Raw genomic sequence first — 26,776 nt, forward strand, 5'->3', positions numbered from 1 at the left:
TTTAAGTATGAGTGACACCTTATAAGCTATTTTTGTCTATTTCATTTAGAGTTTACACACTTTGCTGTACGGTTTTGCTTTGCTATAAATTACTAAAATTCCTTCCTCAGTCTGCAATGAATATAAAACTACTTTTTAACTATGAAACGTTATTTTCCCTACTGTACACCCTGTGAGGCCTTGGGCCTTGTTATTTCCTCATTTTCACAATTTTAGCGAGCTGGATTTAATACGGCATGTGATTTCAAATGTCTTCCAGATGACATAATAGGACAAATTCAGCCAAATAAATTTCTGCAGCATTAGTTTTGAAATAATAGTGTGATTGTATGTGTAATAAATCAATTTTGTTTTTCACATTTTACTCACAAAAGCAAACAATTTGCAGACCCAGCAGGCTAATGTCTTGTTTTCAAATTTATTGAGCAAATTGGTCTTGCGTTGGATGCATAAAAAGTTTGGTCAGCAGCATGATGCTTCCGGCCCCTCTGGGTGTGCCTGATGTGTGCACAGTGGAAAATGCTTGCCAAAAGAACAATACAACACCTTTAAAGGTAATTTGGGGTTTCGTGGGCGAAGAAGGCCAGGGAGGTAATGGGAGTCGGGTTGGGCTTTGGCTGTGGGGGAAGTTAACAACCATCCGGGGAAGGAATATCACGTCCCAGCACAGCACAGGCAGTCTGTAATTAGGCCTAGCCAGTCATTAGCTGCACAGCTAAAAGACTGACCACGCTAACATCGCTTAAAGAATTATAATAACACGGCGCTTGGCCAGCAGTGTTTTGTCATCTGTCTGTCCTCTCCTCCCTCCATCTCCTCATTCTCCTCGGTCCCTCCCCACCCGACCTCCTTTTGTTTACCGTCGGAGTAATTAGACATGGCGGAGCTCCCTCGCAGGGTTTAATAACCTCTGTGATGAAAGACGGGAAGAAAGATAAACTTCAGTAGTAGTGGTTGGTGGGAGGGATAAGAGAGGAGAAACGTTAGGGACAAGAGTGACATTCTCCTTTCATGTCGCTGTTCATGGCCTCTCTCCTTTCAGGAAGGAATGAGGCCATCGGGACTCTCTCCTTCCTTCTGCGTTAGTGACCCAGATTGTATCTTAAACTTTGGGCCCATATAACGCAAGTTTTCTGTCACCACCACCTCTGTGGGGCATGTAATTGATACAGTAAAAGCTGCAATCTTTTCCCGCTCATGATTTGAGAAATTGCTGGAGCAAACTATAGAATTACAGTGAGGCGGTTTGAGAGATTGTGGCCTGCTGGGGTTGAAATTACTTTTAATGTCAAATGTCAGACACGCACTCACACTCACACTCACACTCACTCTCTCTCTCTCTCACACACACACACACACACACACACACACACACACACACACACACACACACACACACACACACACACACACACACACACACACACACGCTTCCTACACCAAACACCCTGGCTATAAAGTCTGAATTGGCACCATTTATTTCTTGTATTTTTGGAATAACGTGTTATAAAAATAACTTATAGCCTTTTCCTCATAACATAGGTGCTGGTGAAAATGTTCCGGGGGCTTAATGAATGGCAGGTAGTGTAGTGAGGGGTTAATATCAACCCAGTTCTGTATATCGAAAGTCTCAGTGTTAAAGAGCTACAGCGCTTACGCTCAGTAAGGAGCAGTGTTTCCCCTGCTATTGAATAGGCATGGTGGTGAACCGGCAGCCGCTGCCCCACCTCAATGAATTCAATGTGAATTGGCTTTAATGGAGAGCTTTAGTGTCAAATGGATGCTTGTCTATTCACAGAGAAACATTTCCATGTTAAACACTGTTAGGTAAGCTGCGTTAATATGAGAGCAAAGCTCAGTGCCACTGACTCCATTCACATCGCCATGTCAGTAAAGTAAATCCTGCTTCCATTTGATATTCAAATATTCGGTCCTGACAGCAGAGCACGAAGCAGGTCAAACTAGAATTCCCGCTTTGGTTCTTTATGTGCTGCCGATGCTCAAAGGAATTGTTGACATGTTGTTTTTACACTGTACAAATTAAATATCAGATCAAACAAGACATCAATTAGTGGGCTTTAGAGGTGCCGGTAGGTGGATTTAGGTGGATGTTACCTTTGGACAGAGCAGGGCTAGCTGTTTCCCCCTGATTCCAGTCTTTATGCTAAGCTATGCTCACCGCTTGCTAGCTGTTGCTTCATATTTAGCGCACAGACATGAGTGGTATTGAATGATCATATTTTCCAAAATGTCAAACTAATACCTTTAATGAATGAGCGTCATAAAACCATCTGAATTATGTTATTACGTATATATTTTTTTGTGCAGACCTCCAATGTAAAACAAAAACCTACTGTAATACGTAGTAAGCACATACTTTTAATTAGTATACAGTAGTAGTAATAGTATTTAAATGAGTATAATATGTACTGTAGAGTAGGTTTAGAGTAGGTTTTCCCTCTCTGTCAAGGAAAGGAAAAAGAAATGAATGGAAGCCTCATGGGAGCCGGAGCTCAGCGGTAGCTGTGTGGCATTCAATTTTTACAGGCAGGAAGGGGAGATGTGGTTTATGGGCACCACAAATCTGGGCTTTTACACTCAATGAAAGCCCACAGTAAATATCAGCTTTATTCCTCTTAAAGAGACCCACAGACTGTAAATGCTAATGGCTTTGAAGACCAATAGGTGCAACGATAGTGTGTGTGTGTGTGTGTGTGTGTGTGTGTGTGTGTGTGTGTGTGTGTGTGTGTGTGTGTGTAAAGATAGATAGAAGATATTCTTTTAATGTGCGTTGATATTCACGTTTTCAAGAAGATTTTGACAATTACGGAAATTACATCAGCTGATATGACAATATCTCAGTTCTTTATCCAAGCATGTGCACTTCTAGTTACTGTACTTGGAAAATGTGTTGGACCCTGTTTTGCTGAATGTTTAATGATCCTTTGAACTGAATATCTGACTGCACAGGGTGTTTAACCAATAAAACATGCAATTATTCTAACAAATAGAAGAATACACTGTTAATTTAAAAGTTTCGGAGCATTTCATTTTGATAATACATTTTGTATCTGTCTCAGCACACAAATCTCATTCATGCCAAAAAAGGGGCTGTGTTCAGACTGGAGTCTGAAGAAAGAAATCAAAGGATATGATCAGATTTGACCACCCTGCCTGCAACCATAGAAACCTCACAAGGAACTACATTAATGGCTACTTCATTCACCCTCCACCCTGGGCTGTGATTTGACCCAAAGCTGAATGTCACGCACCATAAACTAGACCTGGATGAAGGTGTGTGTGTGTGTGTGTGTGTGTGTGTGTGTGTGTGTGTGTGTGTGTGTGTGTGTGTGTGTGTGTGTGTGTGTGTGTGTGTGTGTGTGTGTGTGTGTGTGTGTGTGTGTGTGTGTGTGTGTGTGTGTGTGTGTGTGTGTGTGTGTGTGTGTGTGTGTGTGTGTTTGGAAGAATTGAGTACAGAAATATAAGTATAATAGTTATTTACAGAGACATGTTGACTGGCATAGAAATAAGCTTAAAATGATTAAAACCCCACTAAAACCATATTCCAATACGGACTCATAAATCTCTGTACATTAACTGTGTGAAAGCCCCATCTTCCTATAAGAATGTAATGTGTCAATTCCCCTTTCTATAAACATCACCTTAAGTTCACATCAGGTCAGCCAAGACGCTAAGCCAATCGGCTTGGTTCTCATCCTTGGATGTTTCCTGTGTATACACACTGTACACAGTGCAAATGTTTCCTTACAATGCAGGGGGGCAAAAGTGGATTGTTTGACTGTCATAACTATAGGAAAAATCAGTCCAATCCTACAGCAGCTGATCTAGGACCAGCCTGTTTCCTCATTGGTGAAGGTCTCCACTCTCCATATAGTAAATCTGTTAAATCCAAATACTCTCGGCTGTTGAAGACTCTGGCAGATCAGTCAGTCCACAGGGAGGCAGGGCGAGCATATGTGACCCCGTGACAGCAAACGCGCACACACACACACACACACACACACACACACACACACACACACACACACACACACACATATTATAAACTCTGTATTTCCACATTAGCAGACACCCAGTGAACTGCCCTTCCGATTGAAAAGGAAGGAACTGTAAACTGGGGAAACACCTGACTGTATTTGATGGTTACGGATGACCATTTGACCTCACCCCGCAGCTGTCTGTCGTTGCCAGACTCACCTTTCATTTCCTGTTTCTTACAGAATTAACCCTCTTTAATCAGATGACATATTCATGTTCTGCTGCAATGAAAAGAAACCATTGTTATTAATGTATTGTAAAACAGCTGCACAATTTCAGTGCAGATGGTAAAAACTGAAGCCCAAACTTAGTGCCATGCTCTACTCCGCTCCTCTCTTTTCTTTGCTCTGTCTGACTCGTCTCGGTCTCTTTTCTCTTTTCCTCTCTCGTCATTTACTTCAAGCTGAGATGAATCCAAGTGGCAAATCCAACTTGTTCTCCCTTCCTCTCTCTGTGTGTCTCTCTCTTTTTCTTACTTGAGACGAGTCCAGCTAAAACTCCCAGTCGCAAGTCTGGGCAGTGTGGTCAGGGCGTCTGTTCACATGAAATTTAATTTGATGATGACATCTTAATGCAACGAGGGCTGGCGATTTTGAATTACAACTCTTCGTTTTAATGTGTGGCTAAGTGGATTTGGCTGTTAAACAGATAAACATCAGGTCATTTGTGAGTGTGTGTGTGTGTGTGTGTGTGTGTGTGTGTGTGTGTGTGTGTACAGTAAGTGCCAGTGGCAATGAATGATAGACAGCGACATGGAAGGACCAAACATCAATGACCCTTACATTGGTGTGTGTGTGTGTGTGTCTCACTCCAGCTGACTAAACAAGGCTGCTGTTGGTGAGTTACTGAGGCGAGTGGCTGTGACTGAGTGACAAACCTTCGTCTGCAGTCTGACTCACACGCTCTCTTTTTCTCTGACACACACACACACACACACACACACACACACACACACACACACACACACACACACACACACGTCTGTACAGTATATGATGTGGCGATTGTTTCTTTAGGCAGACAGATCCTCTCTATTTATTGCCTATGACAAGCAAATAGCCATGTTTGCTTGGCTTGACAGGATAAGTGGCTCCACCTAACAGGCAGATGAGGCAATGAGTAAATCTGGATAAAACGTGACAGTTTTGGATGTGAGAGCCAGTTGCAGATAAACTCCAAAGCAGTAAATTCTTTAGTTTTTTCTTGCATTGTGTAAAGTTATTGTAGTCTAAATATCTTCGCTAAACATGGAAGCAGAAACCAGTATTGTAACCCTAATGACAAGTGCAGACACAAACACAAAACAAAATAGGCAACCACTAGAAGGTTTTTAGTGGGTAACTGTTTTATAATTAACTTTGCAATGTGAGAGAGTGCAGACCAGACCAACAACCAACTACAATTAAAAGCACTTGCGGGCTTAACTCTGAAGTGTTGGATTGTGGGGCCATCAAGAACCCAAGCTTAGTTTGCTTATGTGTAAAGGTGGATTTTAAGGGACAACTGCTTGGTCCACTTGGGTTATCTGGATGAAGCTCTTTTGAGAATACGGGCCTCTGACCAGTGCCATTTTTCCTTCTCTTTTTCTTTCTCTTGGGGGGAAGAAAAGTCAGCGTCACCATCTTGACTTCAGCGCTGCGACCGTTGCCAACAATGACCTCCTCGACTGTCAAAACCAAAGCTATACCTGGGACTGTCTGCAGTCGTCTGCCCCGCTGCTGCAGAATGGAACAGCAATAATTAAGAACAAACTGCAGGACAGGAGAGTCCATAAACACAGTCGTCACTGTGTCACCACTTGCGCTCACGCCAAGCAATATTTGAATGCTGATGAATTCAATTAGGCACGCGTTCAAACGCATTAGCCGGCAGATGAATGTAAAGCACATACAGCACACTGACCGCTGCAATGAGCGTTTGTTCCTGTGCTCTGGTCTACGCCCTCACACGTCTCCACCCAGTGCATTACACGAGGCGTATTGTGTTGTTCTTCTGCTCTCAGATTCTGAATGTCATGACTTACTTTCATAAGGTTTAATTGGGAATCATTTACCCAGGCAAGGGTTTTAACTAATTCACAACTATCCACTCTTATTTTGGGCAAAACTACATGAAGTATGTGTGCAAGATGCAATTTCCTGATGATTTCTGTTGTTCTGTTGCAGATTACAACAGCAGCGATCAGAAGACGGCATGCAGAAGACACGAACTCTACGTCAGCTTCAGAGAGCTGGGCTGGCAGGTAGCGAATATTTTCTCATTCAGTACATCCAAACATGTCCTAATACACGTGTGGTGAACTGGTAAGGTAGACTCTTTAGGGCTAGTCTCACATTGCCAGACCCATCTCCACAGCTCTGTGTCAGTGCTGGAGGATGGTCTGGCTAAACCAAACCGCTCTGGCTTGTTTGTATTTCTTTAAACTATACACAACCTGGGCGGCGCTAAGCCTCGATTGCGGAGATAGCGAGAAGAGAAGGGAAGGCACATCATGTCAGGCTTTATCTCAGAAATGTACATTTGTTAAGCCAGACTACTTTAGGGTTGATGTTTACTGACAGTTTAGTGCCGTACTGTATGTAGAACAATTTTAGAGGCTAACAACAACAACATTTACTTTTAAATATGGAATTTGGTTCAACAAGGATCCATAAACACTAGATATTGGACGTAAATCTGCACATAATAGGCTTGACTGTGCATATCTTACATAATCAAGTCTCTTTTTATACATTCATACAAGTCAAAAGGCACAATACAGATAGTTTTCAGGATTAACACAGGGGAATAATATGCACAGATGTTTGGGCTATGTCTTCTTCAACGTGCAATAGTCATTAAGCTACAGGACCGAGTTACTTTATGCTGTAACCAACAACATGTGCCGATCACTTTTTCACCAGCAGGTGTATCAAGTAGCTGCCTCTTGTACGACAGGTGTCTCAGCTGCTTACTCAAAATCGCCACTTCCTCATCTAATCTAAAGGGGCCCCACCGTAAACTCACATTCTAAACGCCACTAGGCTGATATATAACTACTGCTGTCAAGCTAGGGTGGTCAAAAGAGAAAAAATCAGTTAAAGTAGCTCGGTGGGAAGAGACTGCGTGTGTTTACAAGGACACAGACAGAGGAAGAAATAGAAGGGCAGAGTTACGTACATCCTTCCAAACAAGCTGAAGCTGTGAGCTCTTAACACAGCACTGACATCTAGAGGTGACACACACACACACACACACACACACACACACACACACACACACACACACACACACACACACACACACACACACACACACACACACACACACACAGGAAGGGAGCTGGACACAAAGAGAGGAACATACAGAGATGACAAAGACAGAGAGAGAGACTATTAACACAGACCAGTTAGAAAGAGGTAAAACATGCAGAGAATTTGTCTGGGCAAAACCGTGAGACGTAGAGAGGAATGGAAGGAAGGAGGGGAGAAGTATTGCTTCTCTGCGCGATTCCACAGACAGGAGCGTTAGAGCAGGGACGCCCTTAAAGACGGGATTAACACCGAATTTACCAACAGGAGTCAGATGGGCTACTGTAACAGGGGCAATGCTGCATCCTCTCGTTTTTAGGAATAACTAATAACTCATAAAATTGTAAAACACATGGTAATATTGAGCTGCACGGCTTCTTATTCACTGGTTCGGTGGAATTATAAAACCAGACATGACCTTTGAATTGTTTCAAAACGACAGGCATTGTAACGTTGACTTGATTTGATTGATTTAATCTGCTCCGACTGCGCTGCTTTTAACCTTTACTGTCCTGTGTTTCTCTCAGGACTGGATCATTGCTCCTGAAGGCTACGCAGCCAACTACTGTGACGGAGAGTGCTCCTTCCCCCTCAACGCCCACATGAACGCCACCAACCACGCCATCGTGCAGACCCTGGTATGACCAACACAGGAGTGTACCGTGCTCAGTATATTCTAAACTAAACAGTGTAGGAGTCGTTTTAGAAGCAAGGTGTTTGTGGTACTTCCTCTGAGGGATTTAGGAACATTGCAGCAGTCGCGCAACAAGATATTAAAGTGTCTGCAACTCTGTTTAAAGGAATGTATTGTAATGGTTTTTTAATGACTTCAAGAGATAACTACAACAACACATTTTGTGTGCAATTCTTTAAATTTGGGCTTGTTTGAAAAGAACTATACATTGTAATCCAGTTATTGTAAAACACAGTTTACTTAAAGAGGCACTTCTCTGATTTTACACATGAAGATAAGTTCACTTGTCACGAAGAGTACTACTAGACTGTTTCTGTAGGGGGCGTTTTAAAGTCTGAGAAAATAACCCTGATGATGTCATAGTGACATCATCTGGGTTATCTCAAAATGGGCTTGAGATTTTAAGTCTCATTACAAATTTAGGACATGGAGTGGAGGAGGCAGGGATAGTCTAGAAAGACACTATTGAGTTGCATTATGGGGAATGAAGTGTTTTTGGAGCTTGTCCTGCACTACAAACTAATGGCAAGATATCTCGGCTTCTGCTACTTCGATTTTGACAATTTAAAAAAAAATCTGTCTCTTATGAGTTCACCTATTTGATGAAAGTGTTGTGGTGAATTGCTGAGGGCCCCTTTTAAAGCTATTACCTTATCTTTTTAAAACGAGTTACATTTTCTGGCAAATGCAGATTGAAGCATAAGGGAGCCTAAATCATTTCCTTTGATTTTCAGGTGCACCTGATGAACCCAGAGAACGTACCAAAGCCGTGCTGTGCCCCCACCAAGCTCCACGCCATCTCCGTGCTCTACTTCGACGACAACTCCAACGTCATTCTGAAGAAGTACAAGAACATGGTGGTGCGGGCCTGCGGCTGCCACTGACAGCGACGTCGAGGGCTAATAATTCTTGATCGGAAGTTGGGTCGCAAAGGGCTGCATCTGCACCAGTGACTTCTGGGTGATGTTGACCTCAACTAGACACCAGCTCCCTGCCCAAATCCTTTAGCCTGCAAGGAATGGCCACCCTGAAAGATCATTCCCATGTTCTATTCAAATAATCTTGAACAGTGCCAAACATCCATCTGATAACATAAACATTCTCGTCTTCATCATACTAAGAGGGGACCATTATGGATGTCGTCTATAGGAAACTTCGCCCTACAGTGTTGAGCCACCAAGTTGTCAATCACCTTTTCTATTAGCTGTGCAGTCTTCACTTCATGGGTCTGCAACTGAGTGAGTGAATGTGTGTGTGTGTGTAGGATGGAGTGAATATAAATTTGTATATTATGTTTATGGAAGTGTGTGTGTGTATGAACGCCTAAAAGGCTACTGCACCTTCTCATTCACTGAGAGGGAGAGGGCAAACTGAACTGTTTTGGGACCCGTCCGAGTGCTGCTTTCTTTTCCCTTCTCCGACAAAAGAAAATGTGTATAAATGGTTTGCATGTGATTGGACAATACAAACGGTTTCTTTTTCAGTGCAAACGTTAACTCAAACAATCTAATACTAAATGAATGATACATTGTAGTCAGTAGATTCATATTTCCTTCCTCTTTGCTAATGTATTTTCTTCTTAAGCCATATTTGCCCTCCTAAAATATAATATGGACTGGACCAAAGTAACCGTAGGCTATTTTAGTAGTGCACTGCTCCAAATATCCCCTCCGTGTCAATATTTGCCAGGCTCACGCTGAGCTGCGATTCACCAGGCTGGTTCAACATGATGCATGTTGTGGCTAAACTGATGTTTTTCTCCAAAGAACCGAAGAATACAGCCTTATCCCTCCGACATACCGCAAATGGCCATTTCCATGTTGCTGCACTCGCAAAGTTAACAAACTCTTCCACCCCTGACAACCCATCAAGAGAACGTGGAAAAAAAATTCTGCGAGTCAAAAACAGCCGGCAGAACGGCGTCTGTGCCAGCTTTCTGAAATTAGCCCTTTGCTTTTTCAACCCTGAGTGTAAAATTATGTTGAGATTTGTGTCCAGTGGCAACGTCTTTCCAATTGAACGTGTTACTGTGAGCTTTGAATGACATGGAGTTTTTTTTAGAGAACATTTTAATGAAAAACTAATACCAACAGAATCAAAATACCTTATGTGCCTAACCAATCATAAATTACAAAATATACCTCTGGTAAGCTGCTGTTTACATTTGTGATCATGTTTAGACTGTTTTTTTTTTGTAAATACTTGTACATTCTCAGCTTATTTATTGCACCTTTTTATTAAAAAGAAATATCACATACCTTAACAAAGACAAATGCAAGAACAAAATGAAAATACAAACTTATTTTTGAATTTTTTATTATGAAATCTCATGTTACAACTTGCCATTATTCACTCTTTTTGTACAAAATCCATGGGTAGTGTACAACCCATGACTCGCAAGGAAAAAAAATACTTCTGTCACTGGAGTTCCTTAGACCATGTGCTATTCATAAAAAAGTTTTACTGAAAAAAAAAACCTGCCGTTTCTCTGACTGTTTGTGTACCTGGGTTGTCAAATGATGCCCTGCATCGTGCAGCACATTCTTTTCACATAACCAGGGTCGAAGAGCATTTGCGGTGTAATAGGCCCGGCCTAACAGGTGGCTGAAGTCAGTTAGTCACAAAAGATGCACTGAAAAGAAACTGCAAATGCTATTAGAACCAGGTCTTTGACGGATGACATTTTCTTGGCCTTTGACTGCTGAACCTTTTAAACACTGATTAACCTTCTGTAGTTGGATTTGTGGGTTGATGGTTATGATACAGCAGACTTAAGTTTGAATAATTCATTTGAAGAGTGGTTACAGTCAGAGTGGGAAATTAAGACCAGCCAAGTTATGGTTGATTTTGGTTGCAATCGATAAATTATGCATCTTTTTCCAGATCAGTGAGACTTAGAAACCAGCAGCTGGTGTAGCTGTAGCTGTATCTTACAACCAGCTCCCCCCCACTATCCATGTAGCAAAGCCAAACTATACCCATCTATTCAGTCCCCAGTTTTGGGGGCCTAAAGATGCTGGCTTCACAGCGTGGTTTTCTAGAAAAGTATTTGGGAGCAGGAAAAATGAATTATAGAGACCCAAGATGCAGCTGGCTTAATCACTATCGGGAAGAATGGATCACAATCAGTCAGAAAGATGATATGCTAGTTAGCCCACCTGACAGTGATCTACAGTGAATTACAAACATGTCCAACTACAGAAGTAAAGTTGTAAAAGCTCTGATAAAAACTATAATTTCCTCAAAAGGATGACCAGAGTTCAGTGCCACAACCAAAATGGAGCTTAATTTCTCATGCAAAAGGTCCTAACCTTCTACGGTCTTCTCCTGCTCCACTTACTGGTTCCCAAATGCTTTGAACACGGGCCTGGCCTGAGGGATATACAGTACCACAACACCTACCAACACACCTTGGTACTACATTTGAGAATAAAATGAAGGGCCAGATTTAATGAAAGTAGTAACTGTCAAAAGCTCAGTAATGGAGATATGGGGCAACATGGTCCAGGCCTGAGACCCTGAATGCTAGCAGAAGTAGAGGGGGAAGGCTGATTGAGATCACAGGAGTCAGAAAAAGGGTAAGATGCTTAGTTTACCAAGCCTTTTTTAATTAAGCTTGATCTTGCCTCATCATTAAAAGAAAATAGTCCATGGGCCATCATCAGACCCATGATAAAAATTATGCCTCCATCACTACTTCTTCTAGTGTGCGGGCGTTTCCCTGAGAGTTAAGTCAGATTGGCCATCACTGGCATGGATTCAAAGTACCCTCAACTTAACACTCAAACTTCACATTTGGGTGACACTAACTTTACAAACTTCTGCCTGACCGTACCGTAACATTAATGGCTTGTGATTTAACAACAGATCCCATGTAAAAAAAATTAGCATTTAAAAAAAAGGTAAAATGGCATCAGAAGTTCAGAAACAATTGGTTTTCTATAAACAGGCAGAAACTGGGACATCTGTCCTTTAGTGCTACCATCCTAATCAAATACATTTTATCTGTGCGAGGAATTATGGTTCTGATTGACTTAGCAGTGCTTGCAAAGTGGTTGTCCGACATATTACTTCATTTACAGAGCCAACCAATACGATAGTATTCTCCATATTGGGAGTTTAAGGTTTGGCAACAGCAATGAGAAACACATTCACATCCCAAAACACTCTACTGAATCATTCTGTCCTTGAACACAGGAGAAAGAACAGACTGCAGTCTGTGATTGCTGACTCCTTTCTGAAGAGAACCCGAGTGGAGAGAAAGATAGAGAGAGGTTTGGCTACTGAGGGAGAGAGAGTGGCATCCTACTGGCCAGATATGCAGCGTGGACGAGCAGAGTGGTGGAGAGTGGAGTGCTGACTTGGCGGTTTCTACAACTCGTCTCTCGCCTGCCTCATCACAAAGCTGTGCAGGCTCTCCAGGTCCCGGCCGCCATGGTGCTCGTCACCCTGCTCCCCCGCCCTGAACATGATCAAGGTGGGGTAACCTTGAACCTGAACAAAGAGGGAAGAACAGCGTCAGGGCCCCATTTCATCTTCAGCTCACTTTGTCGTCTTTCAAAACCCATTTCATTTTTATGCAGCATGCAAAATCTTATCAGCTCCTTCTTGGTCCGAGTCTTGTCTGTCCACCAAACTGAACGGAAATACAGTCATGATTTAGAGATATGTTGCCAACCACGGACAGATCAAATTCCTCTTTGATAAAAAAGGTATTTTTCTCTCTAAAAAGGAGTTAAAATCACGGGGGCAGTGGGGGAAAACCAGTCAGATTTTGATATGTGAAGTTTCATAAGAGACAATATCTTGGATGTAAAAACACAACACAACAAAAAAGGGCACAGTTTATGATCGTGAATCATCACACAAGTTCTGTTGAACTCTGAAGCAGCGATACTGCAAGCAGTACAACTCCCATACTATAAAAGGATGGGTTGGCTTAATGATTCTCCATCTGATTTTAAAATATAAGAACTGCAAGACCTTCTGCAAGCTGATTTAATTTGATGGAGCTTTTATTATTTTATTATAGATAGGTTGTAGGCTGAGGTCTGTGTGTAACTCATTCACACATTTTAATTCTAAAACCTGAGTCAACCTTAAATAATGCCCTGGGCTTTACTCTCAATGACATCAAAGCGGATAGTGTGTGTGAGAGAGTGTGTGTGTGTGTGTGTCTCAACATTTATTTTCACATGACAGAGTTGGATCTGGTTTAGAATTGCAGTCTGTAGCATCTAATTAAAGTACGTAGCAGTCATATATTGGTTTATGAGACTGATAAAACCACCATCTTCACTTTATTATATCCTGTGTAACACACTCAATCTTGAGAAAATTAGAAAGCTGACAGAGGGGTACATGAGAGGAAGAGATAGAGTGCTGCACGTTCAGTTTAAATTGTGCCTCGCAGTATGATTTGTGGATGACGCCCACATACTTACAGAGTACTTGTTGCAGAGTGTGCGCTCAACAGTGCAGTCCACTTTGGCTATCTTGACGTCAGTGAGGCCAGGAAACTCCTTTTTGGAAAGGTCCTCCCATGTTGGAGCGAGGTTCTTACAGTGGCCACACCTACAGTGGACAGCAGGATGACATCAGTTAAAGTGACTGAGACTTTGCAGGGAGACTAACGTCAAGTGTTTAAAACACGTTTAGACATATAACAGTGTCAGTGAGTGTTACTTCAAACAGGCCGTTAAAGATAAAGCACAATAAAAAACACCGGTCTCACCATGGAGCGTAGAATTTGATGAAGGTGAAGCCCTTGGCCACTGTCTCGTCAAAGTTGTTCTCCGTGAGGTCCAACACGCTGGACTGCAGAGGAAAGAAACGGATATTAAAGTGTGCTGATCATTGAATTGCGATAATCCTTAAAATAACCTGACTGTGATTCCTTCAGCTTGAAAAACGTACTATTCATTTTTTATAGGACGGTGGATCGAATAAAAAGTCATAGTATAGGGGCGGCCTCTGGCTCACCCAGTAGGAGCGTTCGCCCCATGTTGGCTGAGTCCTGCAGCGGCGGAGGGTTCAAATCCGACCTGCTGCCCTTTGCTGCGTTTCATTCCCCATCGCTCTCCCCCTTTCCTATCTATCCACTATGACTTTTTAATATACTATGACTTTTTCTACATACTGCATTATGACTTTATCAGTTTTTTCGACATACTATACTATGACTTTATTACTAATTTCGACATACTAAATGACAATTTTCGACATACTACCACTTTTTGCGACATACCGTACTATGATTATTATTATTTATTTATTTTTTTTTTTAAATACTATGACTTTTTTTAATCACTTTTTGCGACATACTATACTAAGACTCTTGATTTTTTTTCAACATACTATACTATAACTTATGATTTTTATTGACAAACTATACTATGACTTTTTCAACATACTACACTATGACTTTTTTAAAACATACTGTGACTTTAATAATTTTTTCAACATACTATGATTTTGTCGACATGCTATACTATGACTTTTTTTAAACATACTATGCTATCACAATTTAATAATTTTTTCCAACATGCTATGACTTTTTTCGACATATACTGACTTTTTTCAACATACTATACTACGACTTTTGAATATTTTTTTTTTTTACTATGACTTTTTTTGACATGCTATACTATGACTTTTGAATATTTTTTCCAACATACTATATTATGACTTTTCGACATACTATACTATGACATTTTTATTATTTTTTCCAACATACTATAACTTTTTTTTTCTAATTACTGGATTTCAGTTTGAAGGTTGATCAAGGTAAAGTTTTTTTTGGCGGATTTGTCTTGTGTCTCTGGTTCCTTCTGTAAATCCGAGTGGAAGATGGTCCAGTGGTAAAGGACACCGACAGGGGAAGTTAAGATGCGGGTTCGAACCCAGCCTCAGGTGTGGAGTGAACGTCATGCATGTTTGTTAAAGGAAAATTCCGGCGCAAAATAAACCTAGGGGTTAATAACATACGTGTAACAAGTCAAACATTCTCTGGGATCTGTTTTCATGCTAATCGAATGTGTCTCTAGCTTTTAGCAAGCTACTGCAAAACCGGTGGTTAGCTGCTAACGCTAGCTTTCGGGTAACACTTGGTAAATCACTATTTGATACCACTAAAAAGGCTCAAAATAGCACCACACTTCAACGGTAGCATAATGAGGGTCCCTACATGCAAACCGAAGCATTTAGAACTTTGTAAGTGTACAGACAGTTTATTAAAAAGATAGATTATAAAGACTGTAGCGTTTACTTTATTTAGTGTGCCGATGTGCTGCAATAGCAGCGTGCTTCGACACAAAGACTATTATTCGTCATACTTAAAGAGTCATTTTGTTATTTTTTAACCTGGACCCTATTTTTCTATGGGTTCGTGTATAGTGACTGATGGGAAAAAGATTCTTGGAAATTGGTCCAGTATTCAGCTTTAACGCTGTAACCGTCAGCCACAGACCGGGCTGCAATGTAACCCTATGGGTGCATCATCAATTTTGTCCACTAAAAGTGCTTTTTTTGCCACTGAAAGGCTTAGATTTTTATTCCAAGTGTGTGATAACACTGTGGAAAGGATTCCTACAGAGACGGGCCTTTTTAAAAACCTCTTTAAGACCTTTCTGTTTAACCAGAACCCGCTTTGAGATTGCCAGTGCTAAACCCATCAGACTCCATTTAAAAAAAGCAATACAGAGCAAACACATTTTCACATGTAAATCGGTAAACTATGCATTTACTTGAACCGAAACTGGAGTTGTGATCGTTGGAAAAGTGAAAAAACGACCCAAATAATAAAATAAAACTTTTAATAGTTTTATTTTGTTTCTGTCGACTTTGAATTTTGAATTACTGTTTATTTACGTAGAGTCTGGTGGCTTTAGCCTACTACTCCTCATACTTTCAGCTACAAAAAACATTCAAATATTTAAAATGTTAAGCTCTTTAAGGATATTTATGCTTACTTTTGTTTGAAATATTTCACATTTCAATGAAATTCATACTAATTAAAACCATTCCCACTTTTTCAACTATTCTCACTTCTTCACCTTTTTCTTACGCAATTATGAAAGTAATCCAGTTTAGCCTTTAGCATTCACAAGCATTTTCTGCAAGAAAAGCATTTTCTAGTTGAAGATGATGTCAATGCCATCAGCATGCCTATCTGAAATTCTGGCCTCCATCAGCAGGAAATAGCTAGCCTAACCATAATTACTTGTTAAGAGGCACATAGTTAAGTGGGTGCTAAGCTCAGAGACCTTTACTTATTTGCAGGTAAAGATGGCTGCCATATGTTTGGTCCACGCTAATGAAACATCTGTGGTTGTAGTGTACCCCCCCAGCTGCTCATGCAAAGACGATTCTCAGTGAAAATCATAATATATGGGCTGTAATGATTCTGTAGCTTGGTGGGGTACCAGAATTCAGTACATTATTGCTAAACATTGTTAAAGTCAGATCAGTTTTATAAGGTGGTGTCTAAAGCCTGCCAAGCAAAATAATTTCAACACATCAGAGCAACTGAAGAAATGTTTTGACTGTTTCTGAATGTATAGGCACTGTAGTATATATTTCTTGTATATGGCATTTCTTTTTTTTGTGTTTAACAGCTGCCTTTACCTCCTCTTTGGCTGGCTCATCAGTGGGGATCTCGTTGGCTTTTTGTTCCTCACTCGGTTCCTGTACTTGCTCCTGCGCAACGGCAGCCTTCAGCTGGTTGTCTACAAAGTCTTTGAAGGAGTCCAGGTCTCTTTTTCCTTTGTACTGATCGATCTACACACACACACACACACACACACACACACACACACACACACACACACACACACACACACACACACACACACACACACACACACACACACACACACACACACACACACACACACACACACACACACACACACACACACACACACACACACACACACACACACACACACACACACACACACTTTCAATTATTGTTTAACTCCGATCTTCAATGCCTCCAATGTAATCATATGATTCCTGTTGTGATTAATATGCTAGTTTTTTTTAATATGTATGTATTTAATATCCCAGTATGATGTAATGTCATGAAGGTTTTACAGTTTGCAGTAAATTGTTGAAGGTGTCAGGGAGAAACAACATGACAGCCACACTGGCAGTAGGTCAGATGGAGGCAGGCTGTAGCCAAACAATGTGTCGAATGGCTGTGCATGCAGAGATCATTTGGAATGGAAAGCTTGTAGCAGTCCAAAACTTCTTCTGTACCTTCTGTCCGTTGTAGAAGAAGAGCAGTGTGGGATATCCACGGACGCCATTCTCAGAGCACGCCTCATAGTGCTGTGTACAGTCCACCTAGGTCATAAATACATGAAATAGGTTATTCAACTAGAATGAATCATCAATGCAAATAATAACCCCGGGACATTTGCTTACGAGGTGTGTGTTTAATAACCCAGTATGCAAACAAGTAGTTTCTAATGTGACCAGCATCCTGTTTTGTCAAACGGGTAACAGGATGACCATGCCGGTAGTGTAAAGCATATCACACAAAACTTACTCCCATAACAATGACGGAAGCAATTGGAGCACTGCAAAAACAGGTTACAAAGTGTGTCACAAAGGCAGCTCATATTGTAGCATTGGTAAAAAAAAAAAAAAAAAAAACACCCTCTTTTCATGGAAAGAAAGGCAGCAGCCATTATTGAAAAAAAAAAAAGTACCTTTGTGGTTGTTTTTATCTCACATAACAGTATGTGGCGTTATTAGTTTTTAAGTTTTATTTTAAGATCTTATTCATTATTTATGAGTAGTTGGATCGTGAACCTGTGAGACTGTACACAATCTGAAGGACCCACCTTTCCTATCTTGACGTCATCAGAGTGCTCAAAGGTGGTGGCCAGCTGCTCCCAGGTTGGGGCCATAGCTTTGCAGTGACCGCACCATGGGGCAAAGAACTTCACAAAATGGCCACCTGAAGCAAGAGGAGAAAAGCCATATTAGAAAAATAAAAACGTCAGCTAACCAGCAAGAGCATTTAAAACAAATGACAGAAAAAGAATATAAAGTAATGCATACAATAAGTAAGTAGAAAGTAAAATGCTGTGCAGTTTGTACCAATTTCTACATAGACATAACTACACACAAGTGCACAATTATGTACTGAGCAAGTTTATATGTTAAGATTTGGATTTGATGGAGCAATGAAAAAAGTCAATTCCACAACAAACTCAACCCAGTCTCTCTTAAATGAAAATACACACCTCTTATACAGAGGTTATACGCAACCAATTGCACAACATTTATTGGAGCTCTGTTGCCAAGATGTGAAGGTGGGACCTATAAACACCGTTTTAAAAATGCCTATTTCATATCCTGCCTTCTCTTGTCTGCAAACAAGAAATCATTTATTTTTCTTCAAAACCAAAACACTCGACATCAGCGGAGCTTAAAAGCCACAATTTCAACGAGACAATTATCGTGAGCACTGTTTATTTTTGCAGTCGTTGTCTGAAAATCCAGAAACGTGAGTTGACTGACGTTGTGGATTGTGGCTCAGGTGCTTGTGTTGAAACGTTAGTTATGTCAATCAAGGCAATGAGGTGTTTCCATTCTCTAAGGAGGGGATCCAGAAACACTACTTAGTGTGGTTGAAAACGGAAAATATGTTTCAAATTTGAGACAAAACAGAAAAGAGTTATCGGTTGCAGGCAGGATGCAGCTGCATAAATACACAAGATAAAGTTAACTCTTTGTTTGCTTAGGTTAACTGGTACAACACAGCTTTTTCATGAAGTATTTAACTGCATATGTTCTACTAGATCTTTACCTTTGGCTATGTGGGTCTTAAAGTTGAGAGCAGTGAGCTCATACATGCCCTGTTTGGGCTCTGGGGCTTTAGGAGGCTCCGGTTCACTCTCTGGTTCCTGGAGGACACAACAACAAGCATCTAAGAACACCACAGCTTCTGCACTGTGAGGGTCCATGGTTTATAAACTTGAGGTGTTAACTGAATGAACACAACTCACTGAAGGCTCGTCCTGGAGTGTCTTCAGCATCCAGGTCTCCAGAGACTGTAGATCTCTGGGCCCTTGGTACTTAATTGCCTCCTGGTCTGGCTTAAACAACTTCAGCCTACACATAACAAGAAAACATTTATTGAATAAGTTGTAGCATGGCAGACGTATGGTTGACGTCTAAAGCTTCACAAGAAAGTGTATTAAAACTCAATGACCCATGCATGCACACACAACTATGTCTCATCACTACAAGCTAGCAAGTCATTTTTTGGTTATAAAGCTTCTGTCAATCATTCTCCAAGGACTGCTGCGTTTGCAGGTAAAGCATGTAGTCAGCAACATCCAAGATTTAAAAGGATCATTAATGGCGTTTTTCCATTACATGGTACCTGCTCGACTCTACTCTTTTTTGGTTTTCCATTATGAAAAAAAAAGTACCTACTAGCTAACAGGTACGTTTTTTTTTTTTGTATCACCTCCGTCGAGGTTCCAAGCGAGCTGAGGCGATACCAAAAGGTGATGTGAAAACCTGCAGACTACTGATTGGTCAGAGAGAATCGTCACTAATCACTGCGTCATCATTGCTAGCAACAGACTCTCTAGTTTAGCCAGTTTGTTTTTTTTTTGCTGCCTCCAGCTTCTTTTGAAACAAAATGTGTCTTCTGGCTGTGGCAACAGCCACATGCCGAGAATCAAAAACAACACACCTTCGACGTTCTTTGTGTGTGTCGCGTTAGGGCATGGCATTTTCCTGCAGCGTCGCTATGACGACCAGCCACACTCTCCTCACGCATGAGGCGGTACTGAATCTGCAGTGGAAAACGGAGGATGGGGCACCGCGGCCGAGCCGAGCCGAGCCGAGCTGGTACTAGCATTGGGTAAGATAAGATACTGGCAACCAATGCATCACCTCTCTGTCAATCGGTGATGAAAGACTGTTTACTTCTATATTGTAAGAGTTGTTTTTATCCTACATGTAACAGCCAATGTATTTTTGTTTTTCAATTAAGATATTTGTTTCAGTTTGTTAATCTAAAATTGTGAAATATCTAGGCTGCTCTAATGCATTCCAAAGGAATATGAATTGATAAATTCAAGAATTTGTGTGAGTAGTACTTACGTGGGGTAGCCCCTAACCCCGTGGACATTGGAGCAGAACTTGGTGTCCGGGACGCAGTCTACTTTTACCACATACACAGGGGGCTCGTCCATGCTGTTGTATTTGTCAGCCAGTTCATTCCATGCTGGCTGTAACCTCTGGCAATGGCCGCACCTGGACAGTGGAACAAATACCCGCAGTGTACAACATAAATTAGCCAATTCTTAAAGCCTGGAGCGCCGGTGCTATTCAACCAGGTGACTTTTTTTTTGTGTGACAATATGACAGCCACCTTCTGCTTTATGATGAATAATGCACAAGTGTAAGGACCTGATGGGATAACATTTTACTGAAAATGTACCTTGTGACAGGTGACAAATAAAAATGTATTAATATTTTTGGTATGGTCCAAAACACATTTTGCCCAAACTAAACTGTGATCCTGGTTTAAAGCTATCATTTGCACACCACTTGTCTGAACTGACTGCACAAGGAAATGACTCAGCGGGGAATTGCTACGGACTAAGTACACTGATAAGAGCAAATTACGTTTAACCACGATCCAGCTAATTAAAATAGCTCACGTTACTGTATTGAGTGAACGGTTAACTTCAGTTAATATTGTATGTGGCTTTTTCTTTTGTGGGGCGCTAAAGTCCCGGCAAAAAAAGTTCCTTCCCAACACTATTTTGCAGAGGCACTGCCGCTGTGTCCAGAACTTGGCGCTGCCAGGATGATTGTGATTGGTTTAAAGAAACACAAAAAACCCAGAGCGTTTTTTCTCCAAACCTAGAATGTATCTGTAGTTTAGCCAGACCTTACTCCACAGCGCTGCGGAGATAGGTGTTGCAATGCAAGACTATAGCCTGAGCCCACGTGATAAAGATGACATGGAGGTTTATAGTGATGGATCGGAGGATACATGTGCTTTCTGCGGATGGTGACCTACTACTGTACTCTCCTCTGAATGATCAAAAAGAAGAATAAAAGAACAGGCCTCTTACTTTTCAGTTTAGACTCTTGCTTATTTATGGCACTGAAAGCCACATAGAGCTGTAGTTTCATGTAATATAAAAAAAAAAAAAAAAAAAAAAAAAGTAATAATAAATAAGAGTAGCTTGTATTGTGCATACCGTTCCCTAAGTAAATACAGGCACAAACAATGTAAATCCATGTCAATAATAAGTCTCAGTGACAAAGTCAGAAATATAAATTGAAACCTGTTTTGTTCATAACTGCTCATAACTGACTCATATATAACATAAAGCTCATAACTGCTTTGTTGCAGTTATGAGCTTTTAAAGGCCGTTTTATGGTTCTGCGGAGCCTACACGCAGAGCTTTCGCCTTTCGCATTGCCATCAATGCTTCGATTTGATTCGATGACCTACTTGGTGGGATCAAGCCTTTCATTCCCCATAAAAGAGCTCATCTTAACCCAGTAAGTTTACAAGAGACTTGCAGTCACTGTGAGAGTCCTGACATCTGGTTGTCGGCCAACTTGTTCAGGCCACCTGTTTACGCTTTGTCGCGTGCCGCTGAAAAAAAAAAGAGCCGTGTGCGACCTCGGCTCGCGCGCCATAAATCGGGCGCGTCGGCAGGATGTTACATCATTTTGACGTCACGATGGCGCGCGCCACCTTGGATTCGTCTAGTATAATTCACGTTTGAGAGAGTGATGGTGATTAGCTTCAGAGCGAGTAATGACTCTAGAGTCATAGTGAGAGAAACAAAGTGTCTCCCCATGTGTTTTCTGACCAAGGTGGGAAATCTGTTAACCCTCTCCTTGATTTCATGTTTATGGAGAAGGGAAACCAGGAAATTAGTCAGGGGAAATGCAACGCTACAAAGCCACGGCCGAGCGACGCGTAGTGAAATTTTTTCAAGAGGTGCACGTCAGGCTACGGCGTAGGGTCTGGCGTAGATGCAGAGGGGTCTGCGCAGAAGCATAAAAAGGCCACATGTAGACAAGGCAGAAAGACACTGCATGCAGCTATAGAGTTACATAGTCCATGTCAAGAATACCAGTCTGGGTATCAGACAAAGGTTTGTCACTATACCTTTGGGAGATAATTGACACTTTAGTGGTTCAGCCTTTGACATAACAAGGGACATTTTATTTTGTGATCTTATCTTCAGATACAAGTCTAGGTCTTTGTTGCTCTTAAGTTATTCTATCCACACTTTCCCACACAATCCAACACAATTGAGCGATGATTGAACTTTTTTTGCGAATTCTTGAGAGCGCTTCAAGGACCTTTGAGGGTCCGTAGACCCCACTTTTGGAACCGCTGACATAGCATCAGTCAATCAGTGCATGCCACGTAAGCACAGCTGCCCAAACTACAACTAAATGAACCGTGACTGACTATTTCTACTGTGAATAAGCATAGCGTCACAAAATGTGACTAATTGTTTCAAGTTTCACATTCAACGTTTACTAGGCGATTTTCAATTACATTTTAACGGATAGCGAACTACTGGCATAGTTAAGACCGAGGCCCCTGTGAAAAGTGCTCCAATCCGCTAAAGTGCAGTTGGCTATGCTAGTAGCTAGAGTATGCTAGTTGGCAGCTAAGCTATAACCATACCGGTTATCCAAAAGAACGGGGCTAGGTAGCCAACTAGCATGCCTGCTAACTAGCCTGTTTGCTAACTTGCCGGTTAGCTCTAATCCCACTCTAAAAGCTTTTTTTCAGTGTATATGGGGGATGTCAAATAATAGACTTAGGTTATTGTCAAAGCATTTATTCAACGTCGTCTGGAAAAAACTTGGGAACTAACTGTTCACTTACCATGGGGCGTAAAACATGACAAAGTGGGGTGCAGTGGGCACCGCCTCGTTGAACATCTCCACCGTGTACGTGTGCTTGGCATGCTCATCTTCTTCTGCATCAGCGTCGCAAAATACACTGGCAAACAGTAACGAAAAATAAATAAAACACAACATAAAGGATGTGCAATTCAGTGCTGAGGCCATGGTGAATCTCTCTCGGTGGGTGCACAGTGTCCCTGCTGGTGTGAAAAGACCGACTCTCAACGTGCACGCCCCCTAGCAGCCTCAGTTTAGAGGAATGTAGACTGTGGATGGGATACATGCAGATGGAGATTACTCCATTCCAGGTGTGCATGCAAACAATCAAAAAATCACTTTGATCTTATGATTTTCAATTCATGTAACTTTTTTTGTCTTGTCTGTGTTGTTGTGTTTTACATAATTGTATACTCATATGGACATATTTGTCTGAAATAAAGTTGAATCGAATTGAAACAGGATGTTGTGTAGATCTGTAAAAGCCCTCAAGGGCTTTGCAACACTATCCTACCTGCACAAGCATGGGAGCCTATTTGCTTAGGTGACTTCACAAGAAGATTCAGTGCATTATCCCTACAATGGTGTATGCATGCTTGCATTTGGGCCATGGTTTTTATTGCTGCATCATAGACTCAAATAGTCATAGGGTATTTATTTAATGCGCTCCATGAACAATAATATTGTGTTTTGTGTTGTGTTAATTATTTGCAGCATCCTATTCAGTGTCACTCACTCTTTTGGGAAAGTATCCAGATAGGTTAAGAGGTCAAATATTTAACTGCAGGAAACATACACTTTATAGTTGTAAACATTAAAGTCATATTAGCATCAGCATCCACGCTGCTGAATGCTGAAGATGGAGATTACATTCAGGTTTAGCCCATAATGATTATAATGGAGCATGTCAGTAGAAAAAGCTAATTCTAATTTACTAAATGTAAATCTAGATGAACTAAAATAGTGCAGTTTTATTGATACCATCCCTGGAATTCAGACATGTAGTTAGACTGCTGTGGTCAAAAACAATACCTAACTTTTAATCAATTGTTGTGCTACTAGAATATCATGTATTTGTTTGTTTTTTTGCTGTTAAAGCAAAAAAACTAATCTAAACCCAGGGTCTAACAATAGAGGGTGTCATTTGCTGTACAGATTTCAAAGCCCTTCAAGGCAAATTGGTGATCTGTGGTTTTGGGCTATATAAATAAAATTACTGGATAGGATTTGCCATTATTCTGAGTATAGACAGCATCCCCATACATCATTACATTTCATTTTGTGTGATAGATGTGCCACATCCTTACATCAACATTTATATGATGGGTAACCTTATGTAACATTTTATTGATGGATGGACACAAGGAAAACAGTTTGGCACCATATTTAAGACGATGAAAATGACATTTACAAAATTTCAAATGTGAAATGTTACTTTTAATGTCAAAGGAATCCCAATGAAGTCATACTAGGATGCTCAGTGAAACAAATGTCATTAGGATATAATTTAAGAGCCATTTGAAAGTTTGTTCACCTCTGGTAAAGTAGGAAAAGACAAAATGGTTGATCATAAATGGCCCAGTAAGTTCTGGTTGACTGCATGGCGTTGGCAGGCAGTCTAAGTTTTTCTTCACACCTAAAAGGCTGTCTAGAACAAACTGGCTGCTCTTAGAATACCTAATGGTATACATCTATAAAAACATCAAAGAAAAGATTATGAAATATGAAATATTATGAAAATAGACTCAGGATTAATAGAACACAAAGTTAGCGTTTTGCTTATAATGTAAAAATATGGGCACCACAGCTCAGGTGTCACATCACCACTGGTTCAGTCAGATGACAGACGGACTTTTGGTTTTCTACACTGATGGTCAGATATGAGTCAGAGTTGCCTCCTCAACGATGGAAACGATGCTTGAGAGTGAGAACATTTTAAGGCAAATATAATTAATCCAATTTATTACACTGGATAAATAGTGCCTCTCGTGGGGGCTGTAGTCTTGCGTAATGGCGACAGTGTATATAAATCATGCATCTATTCCCACGACGGAGTGTTTGTGTGTGTCGGTTTCCAAAGTAGCAAGTACCTGCTGGCTGCCTGGATTGACAGTTTTTTGGCAACTCTCCATTTCACTTTTAACACAGTCACGATTTCACGAAACTAAATGGAGACAGCCTTCATATGTACAGTATTTTCAGACCATTATTTTTCTTTAATCATAACCCGTTTTCCTTTCATCTGGACAGCAGGAAGAGTGGGATGAAGAAAGGAAGAGGTTACAGCATGGAAACCGACAGAGGTGTCGCCAGGCGCGCACTATGGTAGGCTGTATAACAATATTCCAGACTGTCGCATCTCTTTTATAAAACCAGGTCTTCTTGAATGTCTATATTCTAAAAGTGGGTGAAATGATCCTACCATGCACATTCAGTGTCTGAAGTTGGATATATATGTTACAGGCTAAGGTGTTTATGAAGTTCACAGATATGTGTGAGTGTGTTTTGGTACTTTTGAGGCAACTTGTGTCAGGAGATTGTCCTGCTGTTCCCTCGACAACCATTGGAATTCCACTGTTACACACACACACACACACACACACACACACACACACACACACACACACACACACACACACAGATTATTCTGTCCACAGGGAGTACGAACATTCAATGGAGAAGCAATATACTTGTTAGAGACTCCCTCACAGAGATGGATGATGCTACGCTGACCTCAATGGCTGACGGGTGGTGATCTTTAACCTTGGGATGTAAAAACTCAAACGTACTTTGTCTTTGAAGAACTTGAAATGTCTTACTTTTTGGCCGTGACCTCACTTGCAGAGAGCAAACTAGGAAAAAAACAACAGACAAGAAGGGTCGGCAGTCAACAGATGCCTGAATATTTGAATTGTGTGAAGGGATCATAGGATCATTTTCCATAGCAGCTATGCACATTAGAAATAAAGCAATTTGTTTCCATGTGTGTAGGCCTGAAAAAAGACAACATTTCTTATGATAGACAAAGGCTTAAAGGAATAGTTTGATATTTTGGGAAATATGCTTATTCACTTTTATGCCGAGAGTTAGATGAACAGCTAGGTAGCAGAATCCAACTACCAGCCCGTCTGAAGATCACTAAGTGACACGTTTTAATTGGTTTATTTAATCAGTTTGAAAATGAGTAAAAGTGTAAAAATTACATTTTAAGAGGATCAGAACTATTTCCAATAAATAGATTGCACATTACTCCACACAAAATGTCCATTCCATTGAAAAAGTTCAACACCCGTTGGCCTATGTGCTACTGAGTGAAAGAACACTGTAGAGTGCTGCCATACAGAACCGTTCCCATTTCACATCAAAGATTTTTTTTTCTCAACTGTTATGACCGATCATATTCCTGCTCTGATTTAGTCCACTGTGCTGACATGAAGGTGTCAGCAGTACGAGAACTCCCACCCACTAAAGTTTATTTGAGCTATTATATCAAAAAATGGCCTTGACATCCAGTCGTGACCCACAGTTCTTGCTAGACTCTCACATTCCAGCCGTTGCTCACTCAGTGAAACATAAATGCCTTCATGGTTAATTGGAGGTAAAAAATGATATTTGAGATTATTTTCCTTGACTTTAGCACATGATAAATAACATCTACACACAGGCCCGACCATCCCAAAGGGGCTCTATTGTTACCATGGCAAGCCAATAACCACACATCACTATTTAATCTCAACATGTCATATGGCTGTGGTATGACCAAATTGCTGCTGACACATTTTACATTTTGCTTGGTGAAGCGGGGGCTGCA

At 40.9% G+C, this 26,776-nt stretch overlaps 2 protein-coding genes across 2 annotated transcripts in view; one reads left to right on the forward strand and one right to left on the reverse strand.

Annotated features, from left to right (window-relative positions):
- Positions 1 to 10,559, forward strand: part of bmp6 (bone morphogenetic protein 6) — a 45,517-nt gene extending 34,958 nt beyond the window's left edge. Inside the window, exons 5-7 of the mRNA XM_028568826.1 lie at positions 6,225 to 6,301; positions 7,877 to 7,987; positions 8,778 to 10,559. Coding sequence (XP_028424627.1) covers positions 6,225 to 6,301; positions 7,877 to 7,987; positions 8,778 to 8,927 — 338 coding nt within the window. The 3' untranslated portion in view covers positions 8,928 to 10,559. The remainder of the gene's footprint in view (positions 1 to 6,224; positions 6,302 to 7,876; positions 7,988 to 8,777) is intronic.
- On the reverse strand, positions 10,343 to 23,245 carry txndc5 (thioredoxin domain containing 5). The gene is made up of 10 exons (XM_028568827.1): positions 22,949 to 23,245; positions 20,176 to 20,328; positions 19,065 to 19,170; positions 18,866 to 18,962; positions 17,895 to 18,010; positions 17,305 to 17,391; positions 16,669 to 16,821; positions 13,778 to 13,860; positions 13,488 to 13,617; positions 10,343 to 12,537 (listed from the first exon to the last, which is right to left on the reverse strand). The coding sequence occupies exons 1-10, from the start codon at positions 23,131 to 23,133 to the stop codon at positions 12,415 to 12,417; spliced, it is 1,233 nt and encodes a 410-aa protein (XP_028424628.1). The 5' UTR covers positions 23,134 to 23,245; the 3' UTR covers positions 10,343 to 12,414.
- Positions 23,246 to 26,776: the final 3,531 nt, after the last annotated feature.

Source organism: Perca flavescens, chromosome 22, assembly GCF_004354835.1.
Source record: "Perca flavescens isolate YP-PL-M2 chromosome 22, PFLA_1.0, whole genome shotgun sequence".
NCBI lineage: Eukaryota > Metazoa > Chordata > Actinopteri > Perciformes > Percidae > Perca > Perca flavescens.